An 18,621-nucleotide genomic window follows, 5' to 3' on the forward strand; every position below is an offset into this window, starting at 1 on the left:
TCCCCAAGAGGCATAATACAAGATGCAAGGTAAAATCGGGACCTGTGAGGCAGGTCCCAATTTTACCCCCCTCTATATTAAATAATGCCAAGCCAATGGAACGCAACTGTCATAACAACCCATTTAAATATCAAAAGCATTTATTGGGGGTTCTGCTAATTAGTAGTACTGAAACACTAAACAAAATGCGACAAAAAACATAGTTTATAGTTGCAATTGAGAAATGTTTTGCTTTTGCTTTGCTTTTCCAGTACAGATTGAAGACATTGGATGTAATTCTTATCCCTATTGCAGTTCAGGGGACTTCTGCGTTGACTGCAAGGAGTAATATTGGATCCAAATATAGTAATGCCTTCACTTCCAACATTATTGAGTCTAATCTTGTCTTGGCTGTGCTTGAGCAATAAAGAGCATCGTCATTACAGCTATATGGATTCCTGCTAGATCTTTGCTTCTTTCTGTAAGACACAACTGTGATGCCACATCCATAGTTGTGAAGTTATAAATGCCAGCAAGTTTTATGAAACCCATTTCTGAAGAAATATCAGCACATTTGAACAACAAAAATGCAAGGCACTTTACTAGCAAGTGAAACTACCGACTGGATCAAACAAAATTAAAACATCACAGAATCATTTTGGTTGAAAGAGGCCTGTGGTATCATGGAGTTCAACCTTTGACTGATCACCACCTTGTCAGCTAGACCATGGCTCTAAGTGCCATATCCAGCTGCTTGCTGAACACCTCCAGGGATGGTGACCCTACCACCTCACTGTGCAGTCTTTTCCAATGTTTAATAACCCTTTCCATGAAGAAATTCCTCCTGATGTCCAACCTGAACAACCTGTCAACCTTGGTACAGCTTGAGGCCATTTATTCCTGCCGTGTTGCTGGTTGTGTGGGAGAAAAGACCAACTTCCTTTCAGGTAGTTATAGACTGAGAGATAAGGTTCCCCCAAGCCTCCTTTTCTTCATACTAAACAAGCCCATCTCCCTCAGCCGCTCCTCATATGAGTTACTCTCCAGCCCCTTCACCAGCTCTGTTGCCCTTCTCTGGATACTCTCCAGCACTTCCATGTCTTTTTTGCAATGAGGGGTTTAAAACTGAATGCAGCACTCAAGACGTGGACCCACCAGTGCTGAGAACAGGGGGATGATCATTGCCTGTCCTGCTGGCCACTATTGCTGATCCAGGCCAGGATGTCATTGGCCTACTTGGCCACCTGGGCACACAAGGGCTCATGTTCAGCTGCTGTCACCAGTACCCCCAGGTCCTTTTCTGCTGGGTCACTTTCCAACCCCTCTGCCCCCAGCCTGTAGCACTGCCTGTGGCTGTTTGACCAGAGCATAGGGCCTGGCACTTGGCCTAACAAGACTCTGCATAACTTTTTCTTCGACAGACATCTCACATCTACAAATGATTTGTAGTTTTCTGGTGGGAAACATGATTTTTGCAAAACTGAAGTTTGCTGTRAAAATTCTGATCCTGTTAAAAAACACCATATAGCTTCTGTATGGAAAATTTTTATCCTATTGTTCTGCAGTCAGTGTAGCTTTCCATTTTCCCTGTCAGAAGTGTAGTTCACAAGAACCATGGCCTTCTGTGAACCAGAGCAGTGCACTGAATATTTGAGTACCTGTTCCTTCTCCCCTCTTCCCACTACTTTGGATAGAAGATAGATAAGAGAAGAACTGGGTAACATGTGCTGCATTAGTCTTCACTGAAAACAGCTACAGGAGCACTGAACTATGTCCTCAGAGAGAAATGCAATTACAATTGGACCAGTACTGTGCTCCCTAATTCCCTGGCTTCCTTGCTTGTCTGGACTGCCGACTTGATGAAGAGGTGCAGCTCCACTGACATTCTTAGAAAATAATATGATTAGAACCAAAATAGTCTTCCCCCATAATTTCAGATAATTTTTTTTCCCTTAATTTCTGTGCAGTATCTGGAATTGAACACCAGGAGCAGGCAAGAGATGGAGGAGATCCAAAAACACCCCACAAAGAAACAACCAAACTCTAACACAAAACGCACACATACACAGACTCAGAAACTTCAAACATTAACCCAAAATACCACACCCAAAACCTCATATCACCATTTGTATCCTCTTACCTTAAAATGGTTCATTTGCAGGTAAGGATACAGATTTTCCCTTGGAATCCCAAGGTAGAACAGCTAACTGCTGCTGAGCRGATGCTAGTAGCTGCTTCCAATACATTAACATGCTTGCAACACTGGAATGAGTATGATTTTTTTGCAAATTTAGCATTCACCATTCGGTCAAAACTCTGCCCTTCCTATTCTTATATCAGATAAACATGGAAAATACTCTTTCCCAATTAATAAGAGCTTGCAGTGACAACAGGATTTACATATATTGCTTTCCTACATTTATGGTGTTATTTCAGTCAATATTAATATTCTGATCATCATTCCAAATTTAATTTTAAATTGTGATTTCACTTATGTTTGTCTTGATTAAGTTATAATGTATCTGAATTACATAGCATCTCATTTTCTGTGAGGCTGCCAGATATTTGATTAGTGGATGGTTCCCAAGGATAAAATTTAAATTTGAGATTGTTTGGGTGCACAGTGTGCATCCCACAACTACCAATACATGCTGCTGTCTGTTAGAAATATGACATTGGTGCACTCTATGTAATCATCTTGCTGTGCAGTGCCTTCATGTGTAAACTCATGTAGAGAGCTAAAATATGATGCTAACCTAGAATAGCTAAATTTTCACATAATATTATTTCTTTTGCTAATAACTGCATCCATATTGTTCATTTTTAGCTGTTAAGATTTTCAGAGGGTGCTTTGATATTCAGTTATTACTTAAATATATCACAGTATGCTTACCTGCTTTTCAGTACATGAAATAATAACAGAACTTACATTAAGGCCACCTTGGAAAAAAAGAAAAACCAAAGGTGTTTTTCACCATGAAACTGAACATTTCAAGTTAAAAAGATTCCTCATTTTCTCCTTAAAATATGAAATTTGAAAAAGACAAAACAACTTCCAATATAGCAGATGTGAACTCATCTTTTATTCCACCAGCATCCATAATTCAACTGATAAATGTGGTGAAGTACTAGWTCTTCGTATTCCAGGAGGTTAGATTATAATATAGCAATATATTCCACATTGTAGTCTACTGTGCTAACTGGTAAATCACAGAGTAATTTCTACTCACGCAAGTCTAAATTCTTAGCTATTGTAATGTATCTCTTCTGGTTTCAGAGAGGTTTAACAGGAAAGAAAAAATCCATTCTTGCCCTTACATCATCTATACATATTGCATCAAACAAATACTAGGGAACAAAAAAACATAGAAATAAAAAATTAATTATTATTGTATAGACGCTTCAGTCTGTTCCTTCCTGTATCTACAAATTGATTGTCTAACCTCAAGTACAATATGCTTCAATGATCCATTCATTTTCTTTACTGCAAGAAATTTATATTCCTCAAATGAACTGAGAGACTTGGTGTCAATATTTATTTATGAGACTGCTTAAATTCAGATTATAAAATAAGTTGCAATTTTGAGTAAAATAAACTAATTTCTCTTACTCACATTTTCACAGAACCTCTCTTATCTAGAACTAGTATGTAGCTATTTGTCTTAGCAATCTAATGTACCTTAATAAAACACTGATACAGATTTACTTATAAGTTATAGTACACATCTACATGCACACGTTTACAAATGGTTTGATGCAAAGATATAAGAGACTTGCACAATTACAAAGAAAGGAAAAAAACCCTCATTCTAATCAATCAAATTTTGTCACATAAAAAAATGGAAACTAGACCAGATACATATCAAAACAGCTTTATCGTTGGTGCTCAAATATTTACTGTTCTAAAGGTTCACTCCACCCTAAAAAAGTAAGGAGGCACTTTCAGAAAACGTGAACAGCACTATTAAATCCACTGAAATATCATGATTTTTCTGCAGAATTACAGATTTTTTTTTAATTATGGAAAGTACAGTTCAGCAATAAAAATGTTTGGTGTGTTTCTATAAAAAGTGAATTCTTTTTAAAAACAAATAATTTGAAAGAACAGTTAGCTGCAGAGACACGTTCTCTTTTTTAACTTTACATTGGGATCTGTTTTTTTAACTCATGAATAGAAATTCTTAAGTATGAAAGTTAAATGCAGTGATTTATTTTTATATCTTGACTGATGCTTGAGATCTTGGGAAGCTTTCTTAAAAAGCTAAGAAAATTCTGCAACCAATTACCACTACAGATGTGACAGATTCAGAAATTATTCATATACTCTAGAGTTTGAAAGCACAAAAATCCCCTGCAAATTTTACAGGGTAGAGACAAGTAGTCTTTAAATCCCCACTTCACTCACACCACTGTACAATATAAAAATTAATGCAAAAACCTCCAAGATGTGGCTAGCCCTGGCTTGCTAGCATTGATGAGAGATTAGAAATGTAAGGTTGTATTACATTAAAGAACAATTAGGAAGTTTATAAAATTTGGGTTATTATAGTGCAGGTGTAATTTGCTTTTCATTAAAACAATCTTCAACTATGCTTTTTAAAATACAAACTTACTGCAACAGGGACTGTCACAATCATGACATTAGACTATTTTTCCCATTAAAATACTGAATGAGTAATACCCCCGCATACTGAGGAATGGGAAAAAATAGATAATTTGCTCAGTTAAAAAACACTGAGATTCCTTTAGGATGAAGATTTTTTTCCTTCCTCATTAACACTTGCTGGCTTGCCACATACTTCTCCATAGCATAGCACATCTGCAGACCAGGGGATCACTCTCTCTACTGTGGTGTTGCCAACAACAGCATTTTGTATAAATCATAGCGGGATGAAACACAGACTATGATACTAAAGATAGCAACTCAAATTCTTTTGCAGTTATAGCTAAGAGACAGAATTTCTTTTGCTTTCATTTGATCACATCCTTTAAGATCTCTTGTCACTTACTGTGCCTATTTTTCTCTTGGTTGAGCTTTGAGAGCCATCACATAGGCCCCACTATCAATTGTTTGCTTTTTTGTAGGACAGCATTAACAATTCCACAAAAGCAGCCTTAAGACCCAGTGAAAATATAAAAAAACACAAGAAGGAAAAAGATAATTATGTAGAATTGGAATTTCAGTTACATCTATGCAGACTGCATAGGCTTTGCTGGATCAGGCAGAAGATGTAGAGGATACCGGGTAAAGCGCTGAGGATTCAAATTTTATCAGTCATTCATGGAAGTTTTTCTACCTAACGAGGCTTGAAATAGAACAGTTTAGGAAACAGATACAACGTACAAAAACTGCACCAGAACAGTGGTGGGGGCTTTAGGGATATTTGTGGTGTTGGGTGGGGGGATTTTGTTTTGTTTTTTCTTGTTTGGTTGCTTTTTGTTTTGTTTTTTAATTTTCACTTTCTCTCATCCAATTCCCAACTGGTGTTTGTATAGGTGTAAGAGGAACTGAAGGCAAGCTTCTCTTTAAGTGATTCTTCTAATCCACCCCTATTCAAGTTGTACATTCAAAAACTTCCTTCCTTGGGGTTCATGTTCCTCTGTACTACTATTTAAATTAAATCACCTACTCAGCAAAGCACAGCATATATATCACTGCATTACTTTGTAGTTCCAGCTTGACCAGCACAGTCTGAAAAGCAAAGAAGATATCCTGACCTCCTCCTAGGGACCCAGGCCAACAAAAAAATTAACAAACCTTCAGCATACAGCCACTTGTCTCTGTTGTGGGTAGCAATCATCATACAGGCCTGAAAACAGGCATATCTTCGAAAAATCCATGCAAATCTGGAGTCTGTGCTCACAATGGATGTAATTGTCCTATTGTACCCTGACTGACGATTTGGTATTTCATCCAAAAAAAAAAGCAACCTACAGGCCCAGGGCAAGGAAGGACAGTATTTTTATTAACAACTTTCACTGATAAGTCTGTGGTTTATAGCTCTGTTGGATGCAACATTTCAGGTAAAATGCCTTTTTGAAAGGTAACAACTCTGCTTTGATTTCATGGCAATGATACAATCTTAAGAAAAGATGAAGAGCACAGATTGTATCAGACAGCTTTTATGCTGTTTCTTCAAAAATCAGAGTCCAGGCTAGGATTTGTGACAATGACAGAGGTAAGGTTTTGAGTCACATAAAAGAAAATCTTACTCCTGACCAATTTTTTTCAATAATAGCTATGATTTTGATGCACTTCTACCATAAAAAATGTGTGACAAAGTGACCTGTCACTTGAAAACAGGCTGGGGGAGGAGATGAGCAAAACTAATGGTCCACATACTGCTGTTCTAATCATCTTTTAAGAACTCCATAAGCCACAAAGTACATGGGCTTTTCCACATGAAAAAATTGACTATCTTTAAAATCACCAAGTTCCCAGAAAGACATACAAGGGAGTAAATCAAATCACAAGCCTTTGAAACAATTTCTTTTCAGACAAAGTGAAAGCTGAAAGGCTGCAGAAATGGTACTTCACCGAAGTTATAACATGATAGCCTAGAAAATGTGTTGATAGAATAAAATCCAATTGGCAAGGACAGAAAGCACCACATTTCCCAGGCTGAGATGAGATGTGCCTGGCTATCTAAAGTCATTACATCTGGCAGATGCGGAATGGGAAGTTATCCATTATTTTGCAAGGTTGTATTTGCACTTTCTGAGGAGAGCTAGGCCTTTTGGATTGTGGGGGGAATCTTTCGGGATGAAGGGAGGGAATATCAGAAGAATATCCTCAGTGCTATGCAGTGCTAATTGGCTGAGGTCAGCTAAACCCCACTCTTTTCACATTAAAAAAAAATCAGAAACCAAGTTTGATCCACAGACTGGAGACCCAGATGTGCTGTGTATTCTCTCAGGGTCAAGAGATTTTGAAAGTCTGTTGCAGTTGTCGCCACTGATGAGTAGTGTCAAGTTTGACACTGATGTGAACAAGCCAAGTCTCATGATCATGGCTAATGGCAACAACACCTTAACGATCCTTTAATTTCCTATTGCTACTGATCCTCAGCTACTGAGACTCATCTGAAAATAAACTTCTGGTCTGCTAATCAGTATGAAAATACAAAAAGCCCTTCTTGTTTCTTCCCTAGGACTACACCCTGACCATGTACTTTCAGCAGTCCTGGAGGGATAAGAGGCTCTCTTATTCTGGAATACCTTTGAACCTAACTCTGGACAACAGAGTGGTTGACCAGCTCTGGGTGCCAGACACGTATTTCCAAAATGACAAGAAATCCTTTGTCCATGGGGTGACAGTGAAAAACCGAATGATTCGACTCCATCCAGATGGGACAGTCCTTTATGGCCTACGGTATGTTGGGTGTTTCAATCAGCTGTGTGTCTGTGCTGGCAGAAGTGCAGGTAGAACCAGTGCTGCTTTTGTCTCCTTTATTTCCTGGTTTCACAGTGCCACTGTGTGAGTCAATGCATGCTCCATTTAGTCAACAACAACACACCCAAGGATTTTCCACAKAGCAGCAGCACTACCATTAATAGCTATAGCCATGGATAACAAAGCCTAATGCTTCTTTCTTTCAGCTCTTCTGAGTATRTTAAAACTATTAAGGAGTTCTTTATTATGGTTCTCACCTGTTAATCAATCAATCACAGCTTAGGCAAACACTCCCTTCTTTCTGAAGTTTCTCCAGCAGCTCTTTAAGACAATGGAAAATTAAAATTTGGAGTTACTTGAAGAAATGTGACCAACTTTTGATAGGGAATACAAAGGAGACATTTTTAAATTTACATAAATTATTTAAATATTATCTATATGCCTGAGTGTATGTTTTCTTTAAACTGCCTTGGTTTATAACTGCTTCTTCACCACCACAACCGATTCTTCATACGGTGCAAACCATATTCACTCCTGTAGATAAAAATATATCTTAACGTTTGAGCGTGCATGATCAAATGATAAGGCACACAACTGTAAAATTAAAACTAACCCAAATTGTTTGTTATGTTGAGATTGCTGCAGAGCTTGAGTAGGCCTTTATTGTATTATTTTTGAAGTTAAGGTAGCTTTGCTTGGAAATAGTATTGCCTGCCTGAAACAACCTTTGATCATTGTTATCATTTAACAGTGAAAATAATGTTTGGAGAATATAAAYCTGAAAGCATAGTTCAGTTAATCAGAAAAGAAGTCACAAAGCACAAAACCTAGCTGAAATACCTCAAAATTGTACATAAGACAGAATTAGGAAAAAAAAAAAAAAAAAAATCAGAAAAGAAGTCACAAAGCACAAAACCTAGCTGAAATACCTCAAAATTGTACATAAGACAGAATTAGGAAAAAAAAAAAAACCCAAAACAAATGGCTGCAGCAATCCAAAATGAAAGCAATATTTGAGAAAGTATAACTTAGATCTTAGTCAAAATAGAATTTTAAAATGACCTCTTAGCCTATAAGAACATAACCTTTTAAAACACAACACTAGCCATGCAAAGAAAGCCTTCCAACCCATCAGTTCAAGCTTCTCAAGAAAAATAAAAGAAATTAAAGCTATTATTTTGGCTAATTGTGGTTTTGATTTTCAACTTGTAAGATTCACCGGCAGTGCATCAGTTGCTACCAACTTTAATAGAGCCAGATCTGCTCTGGCACAGAAAAACTGCTACTTCAGTTGTGAAAAAGAACRTGAGGGACCCATGAGGAATTAGCTGTTAGACCAAAGGCTATCATTATCATCTGCTAAACKTGGGCATTTGAAAAATATGTCTTCACTGCCTTCGGACCTACAGTTCCTTCCAATTGAATTGACTCCTGCAGGACAGTGTTTAGGAGACGAATGTTTGTTCTGCTCTGACAAATTTTCAGATTATTTCWCCACTCCTTTTTCTTTTTTTTTCTTTTATATTCTGTTTTTTTTTTTTTAAGACCAGGAACTAAACTTATTTATATTCCAGAATTTGGACAGTGGCAAGAATGTGCGTTAGAGCCAAGCACTCCTCTACAAGCAGTTGTATACACAATATGAGCTATGAAATGTGTGCTGTGGATGTGCTTCCACACACATGCCCTGCTTCAGGTATTAATAACAGCCTTTTTCCAAAATCTGGTGAGCCTGCTACAAGCCCTATCACAAGTTTGATCCACAGAACAGCAGCATGGCTGAGAAGCTGTGACCTTGCCTGAGCATACTGCCCATGCTCTTTCTCTCAGAGGTGCTCAGGCAAATCTCCAGTGCACCAGCAAAGATGGTCAACTTTGCTTAATAAGGTTGTTTGTTCATGTGATTGAATAGCCATTCACATTTGAATAGCTAAACAGCAGTTCTGGAGCCCTGCAACAGCTGCAGCTCTGCACGTCCATACCCCATTCAATTCCTCACTGCTTGTGTAGGAAAACAAAACAAAAACCAAAMCAAAACAAAAAAGGCAGAAAATCACACATTAATATAAAGGGCACTCAATGTTCCCCACGCTTGCAGTCTGGTACTGTGCAAGTCCCTTCTCCTCCCTCATCCCTACCTCATGCCCTTAATGCACACTGCCACAGGAGCATCCTCTGAATCTCCCAGGTCTCTGGGCTTCCCCTCCTTCTCACCCCAGAGAACGCAGCGGGGTCTCAGGGTGCAGCAGGGCCAAGCACTGCCAGATGTGCCATTGACAGTGTTGCCAGCACCAGCCACATGCAGAAAGACATGCTGGGCTCTCAGGTCTTTCTCACAGCTCAAGCTGATGCACCATGTTTTCTCCAAGGACAAGGCAGCTGTTCAGACACATCTGGTGAAGAGCGTTAGGGCTGTAGTTGCCAGTGAAAACACATGTAGTGTCCCCAGCCCACAAGAAAGATCTAACCAAAGGCAAAAATAACAAATGAGTAGAAGAAAAAACTAAAGATACATTAAAATTTTTTTCATACAACAGGTTGCAGTTATTGCACTAAACTTGCATCTGTTATGGGTGGTAACTTCCCTCATGATAGTAAGTATGCTTCTGCTGGYCTATAGGTTATCTTTAGCTTATGTGAGTATCCATTTTTTCATATTCCAGATGACATATATACCTCATAAGAAACAAAACATGAGAAAACACTGCAGAAAATGTTTTTAGGCAAAACTCAGCATTGTCTGTTAGAAATTTGAACACAGTTTCAATCTTCATTTCACAAGTGGGAAAGAAATTTTGCAGCATATTACCTTAATTTAGCTTCTGTGCAGTAGCCAGCATGAAGACAGTATCACCAAACCTCTCCCATGGGTTGCGACCTGCGAGTTTCATTTTCCTTGCTGAAAACAGAACATTGGCCTGGCATGACTTGAACAAGAAAGACAACACCAATTATGCTGCAACCAGAGTCTGAGTTCCTGACAAATTAGTCAGGGCCTTAAATCATATCTTGAGGATGATTTAAATGCTTCCTTTCTCTCATGCCTCCTGTTCCCCAAACAGCTTTTCTATTTTCAGTCCAGAGTTAATGTTTCCATTCAGGCTCAGTTATAAAATTTTACTGCCTTCTTTAAACAGAAATTGGAACAACCATAACAACTCTAAAATAACCTGTTTGCTTGTACCCATGTACACAGCAGTTTGTCATTGAAGTAATATTCAGCATCAACAGTGCAGAGGAAGAATAAACCAAGGCTAACCATTTGGCTTTACAGATAAATAAACAAGGGAAACATGCACATAATACACTGGACTGGCTCTAGATCATATAACAAAACATTATCACTGCAGTATGTCTCCATTATTGTGTTATTTCTATGATGAAYGCAACAACCTTTTAGCTGTTTCTTCCAGTAACTTTCAGGTGCTTTGTTCCCACAGTTTAAAGAGCACTGTGTGACTATAAATTTGTGCAGACACAGAATACTCCTAAGCCTTCTGACCTCTAAAATTGCGTATTGTTCTTATGTCTCTTGCTTCAAAAGCCAGTTCTGTTAATTTTTCACAGCAGTGAAAAATGTGTGACATTGCTAACCAAATAACTTTTTCATCTTTTCACCCAAGAACTACACACACAACACATTTAACTCCATGGTGATATTTCCACTAAATTTCATTCCAAATATGCCAGGAAAGTTGAGTGTCACCATTCATTATTATGTACCCAAAGAYTGTGTTTCTTCACTTTCTGACAAGTACTCCCCACCAGCAGCTATTACCGTTTTCTGTGGTATAGCCACTTGCTTCCTAAGAGAAAGAAAAAAAATCGCTTTGGGGTAATGTGCAAACCTGCAGCACTGTGAGGCTGGTGTATGGGACAGTTTTCTCTCCTGGTGCCAGTAGAGCTAAAAAATACTGGATTATTCTTGGGKTTTTTTTGCCCCATTTTTAACAAGTGATTGGATCCCATTAGCTCTACCCCTTCTGGCACTAGCAGTGTCTCTCTTTACTTTTATTGCCTGTTCAGGCAGGATTCTCTAAAAGCTTCCCCCAAAGCGATAGATTCTTAAACCAGTACATACTGTTACTTCTTTTTCTTCTCCTTTCTCCTCCTTTCCCAAATAAGATGCCAGACATGTAATGTGTGTTTGAGAAATTTAAGGAACCATTAATAATTTATTGTACTGCATTCTGTATTCAAATTCTTATGTCATGATGTCAGGGATGGAAGCTCTGACTAAAATCATCCTTTCCTAGTATTTTATGCCACCTCTTAAATCTCAGATTTTCACTAGCAGAGCAATGACACCTTGTTGCTTTGGAGACATCTGTTCTTTTATCATGACATTGCCTCACAATAACCAACAGCAGAATTTAATCTGGTGTGTTGGAAGGAGCATATCCTTCAGAAATGCAAGTTGTTCAGAAGCAAAACATATCTTCAGCAGCACATTTGCACAGATTTGTCTCCCTTCTTCAGACRCAAACCCACCTTTCATTAGAGCAATTTTTTATTTCAAGGCAAGGGAGCCTGCGCATATGGGGACTGACAAGATGTGAAAGATGTGAAGATCTGGTTTGGAGCATCTGAAACTTTTGGTTTCTGTGTGACCCCACATTTTCATACTGCTACAGTAGATGATGACACTTTCCTAGGCACTGCTACAACTGCAAGAGGACAAGGGGAAGAATAATCTTTGCYTTCAGCATAAGGATTTATTTCACCATTTCTTTCACAAATGAAGTTTTCTGTGATGCAAACACTGGTAGACAAATTCACCCACCTCCAGCCAATTCACAAATGAGAATTGATCAATTAAACATTGGCTTTACTAACCACTAATTCATGCAATATCCTTGGAAGCATATCCTAGAGGTGGGATGCAAGAAAAGSTGTATTTAAATGTAGAATGTGCAGTTTTTAAGTATAATCTTGAAAGTATGTTTTTGTGGAAACTTCCCTTTTTGCTTCCTCAATTTTGGCAATATAGCTGAGAGTGTTACTAAAGAAATTTGCTAGACAGTTGTATTTTAGTGGCTTGTGGATTGCTTTTGCATTGCCATGATTTGGGACTATGAAGTTTTGGTTTTCCTCTAAATACCTTCATGGATATCCTTAAGGAGTCAGTTGTCGAGTCCTTTTGAGGACAACCCGTCATGGCAACAAGTAGCCTATTTACACATACTCAATAGATTGTCCTACTTGTGTTACTTAAACAGTTCCAGACCAAAAAAAAAAAAAAAAAAAAAAAAAAAAAAACAAAAAAAGATAAAAAAAAAAAAAAAAAAAAAAAAAAAAAAAGACCACAGCTGTTCCAAATTATAAAAGCCCATGTCAACTATATAGTGAAATAAAAAGCTACACTTTATTTCACCTCAGAAAAAGTACAGAGCAAATTATAAAGTAATATTTTATTAGATTAAAATCTTGAAAATGCTAGAAAATATATTCCTTATATATATATCAATGGCAAAATATTTAGCAATAAGCATTTTATGAGTCATGAGAACCAATTTGGGACTCCCTTTATATTTTTAAACCTTAAAAATATRCAAGAACTTTGCAAAAATAAGTCAAGAGACTATTAACAGTTTCTTACACTTCCCAAAACATTTCAGTCTCAGAGGGTCACTTTCAAGGATTCACAGGCAAATGAAGACATTCCTCAATGTACAGCTATTAGGAAGGGGTAGGGATGAGGGAGACAGTTCAGATGCACATTGTGGATGCCTGTTCACCTGCCACAGGTCACACCGCACCTGCTGCAAACTTTCTTCCCAACAGACCTTTAAACAAGCMTATGTGTCTGCTGGCTGTCAGCATGACCCCTTATCACAGGCAGTGCACTGCAAGGAGCATTCCTTTAACTCAGAAGGAAAAAAAAAGGGAGGAAAAGGGCATGGCAAATTGATCCTGAGGCAGAAGGATTGTCTTCTTTGTCCCTTCAGCTACTTGCAGACTGTTTGAATTGTCTGTCTCTCTGTCATTCCTGTTGCCATCTCCTCTTCCTAGTCTGTAACTGTCATGGCTGGTGCAAGATGATTACAGAAGTATTACTATGTTTAGGTGGAAAAGGTCCTTTAGGATCATCCCATCCAAACATTTACCTCACACTGCCACTAAACCACTAAACCAGGTCCCTAAATTCCATATCTACACATCTTTTAAATACCTCCATGCAATATCATTACTAGTTCACTCATTTATTATACAAAATGAAACCTACCAATCAACACAGGATTTTATAATTCTTAAACATCATCTGATTAAGAATACATGACACAGGTATCATTATAGTACTATATAACTGAAAGCACATTTTCTGTACACTAGCTGAAGAATTTTAAGACAAAAGTGAGTACAGCACCTAAAACTTAAGAGGCATCATTTATGTAAACATTTACTACTGCAGGTAACTCAGAAAACCTCCAGCTGCTTATGGGCTTCTATGTGCAAACCAAAAATACTTCTTCCAAAACACCAAGGTTTTATTCAGCATCAAAGACAAAATGGAGCTGGCAGGCTCAATAAATTTAAGTGGCAAATCTGTAGTTAATAAATAGCACAAATGGAAAAGGAAGGCTGAAATGACAAGAAAAGGAAGAAAGCTAGGGTCCTCTCTYGCTACCAGGCCAGGTATAACTGGCCCAGATGTAACTCAGAGACAGCATTGCTCTCTTATTTTTGCACAAATAGCCTGCAAAACAGCCAGGGTGAATACATCAGCTGTCCATCCCCAAAAGATGTGCTTTCCTCATCCCTGAGGAGAGGACACATGCAAACTGAGTTCCCTCCGGGGTCATGTGTAGTGAATCCTCCCCCTCATGCCCCCAGGGTACAGCAGACATGGCAGAAACACAGCTCTGTGGGGAGCAGCTATTCATAAACTCCATATACCCTGAGTTATCAAATAAATTTAGAACTTTTTCCTCCTGTTTAATCCAACTTGTTTTTTATTCCATGTAACATAGTATTTTTAATATGTAGCATAGAGAAGACAAGGAAACCCTCCAGGTTGACTTGTTCTCTATAGAGAGTATTTAAAAAAATAAGCAGCAGAAACACACAAGTTCTGAGCAAGGACTCAGCTTTAAATATATGAGCATCAGCTCTTGTAATCAGTAGTTAAGTACATAAGCAGGCTGGTGGAGTCACAACTGGCTTCACAGGCTTGAATTTCAACATAAGCTTTAGATGCTGTAATTGATTGCAGCTATCAAGTAGAACACTTTGAAGAACTAAATAAGCATTTTGTAGAGCAAAGCCCACTAAGCTTTTTTCAAAGATCCACTTAATTCAAGCAGATTCTAGATCAAATTCAGATTACTGAACTGATATGTCAACTATTTAACCTCATGAATACTATCTGAAGAACAATTAAATATAATTAGACAATATTTAACAAATGCTTAATTTTAAAGCTGAAAGACACAGCAGAGTATGGGTTATGTATTTTCTAGTCAGCACATCATTTCTAACTGTCTTGGTATAAATAGATTTTGGATGATTTTCTTATCCTCTATTTAACAGACTGTGTTCTGCCTACTAAATCTGAGCAAGTCCTCCTTTTCTCCCATATCAGAAATGCAAATATCATACAATACTTTGAAATTATTACTCTTTCACTGTGAATCTAATCKGCCTCAAAATTGTACTTTTAAATTAAATGGTCTTTAATTTTTTTTACTACATCTTACTTTTAAAAGAACTCTAGTCACACCAAAGCTTATCCCTAGTGTGTATAAATAACACTGTTATAGTTGGCTCAAACATATTGGGCGACAAAAATCAAATGAAAAAAGAATTTAATGACAGAGAGTAGCACTAAAGTACTTTTGATCAAGAGGTATTTCATATAAATTTATATACACACTCTGAGAATCACTTCATGCAGTAATAGTATAGGCAAGTTTTTACAAGCATTTCCTTCTTACTTGCTTTTAGGGGGTAGGCATTAAACAAGAAAGGAACTTTTGTGTATTTGCTAGCTCAGCTTTCTCTTCTACACACCATAAAAGCCTGGATGCAGAGACATTTTCCAACTGTGTAATCAGAAAGAAAATCCTCACAAGCTTTTCACAACTGAGCCATGTAACTCCTGATGTTTCAGTGTGGCCTTTAGATCTACACCATTGAAGCAGCCTGTATTTAAACTGAATACTCTGGAAGTTAGTGCTTAAGTTTGCATAATGGCTTTTCCCCTGAAATCCTAGATTTGTAACAAATTTCTTGCTGCTTGTACTTTGCAAGGAACACCAGATGGACATACACAGTTACAATGCTTACTTGTATTATTGAAAGAAAAAGGCAAAAGCATTTTAAAAACCACTGCAATTTAACTTAGATAGCTGGAATATATTGTTAGCAGTACAGATTATTTAGTGTATACAGATTAGTTTTTATATAAGTCTATATACAGGTACATTAAATAGATCTATGCTGAGTCCTATTATGTTAACATACTTTAGTATATTTCATATCAATGTACATTTGGTACATACTACATTATGTGTATTTTCCAGGTCCTGAAGTTCATTAAAAAGCCATTTAGTAAAAAGCAATTTCCCCTAACAATAAAAATTTTAAAGGGGCAGTATCTAAATCTGTACTTTGCTGCAGATTTCCAACTTACTTACTATTCATTTTGAGCCTGCTGAGACCAATTAATACTGAAGGACAAAATGTCCGTTTTTAGCTGCTTAAAACCAATCTTACTCTCATTTAATTTATATTGATGATGACTCATTACATCAGTGAAATGGTTGTTCAGTCAAAAATCAGAGGGCAATAGGATGAGGGATCAATCTGTGCAATTGCATTTCTGTGCAATAAATRTATCAGGCAGGTAAATTAGGCAAATATTTTACCAGACCTACACCAAATTGATGAATGCAGTTAGATACAAAACAGGGACAAGTCTTAATTTAGGAGTTCTCTCACAAAGAGACAAGCACTTTCCCAATAAACACTGCCTAGAAAGCTGCTGAAATCCTGAACAAATGCTGGGACATAAATGACACAAAAGTGTAGCAGGAAAATTAATAAATGCTGCCAGGTTGTGGGGSCTGCTGTTCTCAGAGCCATCCCCTTGTTCACAAAGCCCAGAGCCACCAGGCCATGTCTGCTCTGTGCTGCAGCAYGCAGAAGGTTGGCTGGTACCTTGTGAAGTGTTTAAGGGTGTTAATGTGAAGAGCAACCCTGCACTGATTTAATTCACTACGGCAATCAATGCCGTGTTTATAAATAATTTTACGATGAATTAAAACCCTTTTTTGAGGGCAGYGCAAAGATGCAAATAATAATGCATCCAAAATGCTTTCAGGCAATTTATTTTCTCATTAACCCTCACTTTTCTATAAATATCTCCACATAAAAAGAAGATTAGCCTTTCTTCTAAAGTATCATTGGCCTGGCTTAAAAGTAGCTGCAAGAGAATTCACAGTCCACATAATAGCGATTCCCATGAGTATAATAAAATGTAAAATATAAAATTAATTCCTCCATAAACTACAGTAGTATATTTCTGTGTTTGACACTTATGCTATAGTATCAACATACCTGGTGTTATAAACTGCACAAATTATTTGTGCTTACTTATTGCAGAACTATGTGTTTTCTACATATGCAATGTGTCCACATATTCAGTTCTTCGTGTTCACAAAAAAATGCCCAAGACAAACTTTTCCTAGCCATGTGCATAAAAATATGCATGGTTCAACAAGACACCAGTCATCCAAGAAGAAATATATATGCCCTCAATATATATACTACCATCAATTCTATACATCAGATGGAGGAATTTATAGTGTGAGAAGATAAGTTACATACAAAAGGTAAGCTGACATCTCCCATATATCACGGCACAAGCAGAAGAAACCTGGGGAAGTGTGAACTCCTTGGAACTTCACAGGCCTGGGAAGTTTAACTATCTGATGCTCTGTTGCATGCAGCTGATGTCTCTTTTAGCAGAGCCTCTCTAGCAACCTCTGAGATCATGGTCACAAGAGACTGCAAATGCAGCATTTTTCATAGTCTTTAGATAGATGGATTTGTAAACTATGTGAGACAGTGTGATCAAATGGCTATATTGAAAGCATAAATCTCCTTCCAGTCCTATTCCTATTATATTTGTTTAAGTCACAAACCTGGAAAGTAAATCTAGTGTGGAAATCGTAATATTTTGTGGTTTATTAGCAGTTATCAGGTGTTTCAAACTTGTTCTCACATTTATTGTAAGCCTTTTTACAAAGGACCATATATCTTAAGGTAATCTATTTTTTGGTAAAATGAGAGCTAACATTTAGCAGGTTTTTCAAGGCTCAACAGTTATCCAGGTAAATCACACATATATCTCCAATGCTGTATTTATTAGTTTTAATATCTCCTGGTCAAGGGGTACAAAGAAAAAGGTTGCACAGATTTTATTGGTAAGGATTTAGTTCAAAAATGTCTTAATCCATTTTCCATTATTTTCTTCTGCCAGAAGACTTCTGTGGACACCTTTGGAGTCCAATTAAAAAAATAATCAAAATTTCTGTTTTATTAGTCCTGAACTATTGTACAAGAAGTATTTCCATACCTGAACAAATGTTTCTGAAGAAATACTTTTYACACATCTCTAGTCAGACTTTTTTCATGTGGAGGGAAGGGAGAAGAATAAAAGATTGTCAGATTATTTTCTAAGAAATATTCAATTGACCCCAGCTGGCATAATTTCAAATATGGTTGGCTACTGGCTTACTTGTCTTCTTACAAGGTTGTTGAGTCTTTCACTGAAAGAAGTAAATGAAAAAGCTATAAAATTAGCACTTCTACTTTTTTCGGCAGGATTCTAGAAAGGCATAGCAATATTTCATTTTTAAAATTATTTATTTACTGATACTGATACAGATAATTCTACTCTTAACATAATTTGACAATCCAGGGTATACATTTAATACATCTACAGAGAATTACTAAAGTGCATAAGGATTCCAAATTATTTCTCTTGGATATTAGGTGGAGTTATGCCTAAACTGGCACAAGACCTGTGTCAGCCAGGTTTTAAAAGACCTTAAGGCAAAATTTTCAACTTTTTATTACCTACCTTTGGATGCAAGAAAAAGCAGTTGCCACTGAAGCATTTCAAGATGAGCCAAAGAATTCAGCAACTAAAAAAATGGCAGGAAGGAAGGAAGGAAGGAAGGAAGGAAGGAAGGAAGGAAGGAAGGAAGGAAGGAAGGAAGGAAGGAAGGAAGGAAGGAAGGAAG

At 37.3% G+C, this 18,621-nt stretch overlaps 1 protein-coding gene across 1 annotated transcript in view; it reads left to right on the plus strand.

Moving 5' to 3' along the window:
• The window catches only part of GABRB1 (gamma-aminobutyric acid type A receptor subunit beta1), a 115,877-nt gene that overhangs the window by 53,819 nt on the left and 43,437 nt on the right, over window positions 1-18,621 (plus strand). Inside the window, exon 4 of the mRNA XM_057366746.1 lies at window positions 7,131-7,351. Within this exon, the coding sequence (XP_057222729.1) occupies window positions 7,131-7,351 (221 nt within the window). The remainder of the gene's footprint in view (window positions 1-7,130; window positions 7,352-18,621) is intronic.

Source organism: Malurus melanocephalus, unplaced genomic scaffold, assembly GCF_030028575.1.
Source record: "Malurus melanocephalus ecotype Western Australia unplaced genomic scaffold, MMel_1.1 scaffold_71, whole genome shotgun sequence".
Lineage (NCBI taxonomy): Eukaryota > Metazoa > Chordata > Aves > Passeriformes > Maluridae > Malurus > Malurus melanocephalus.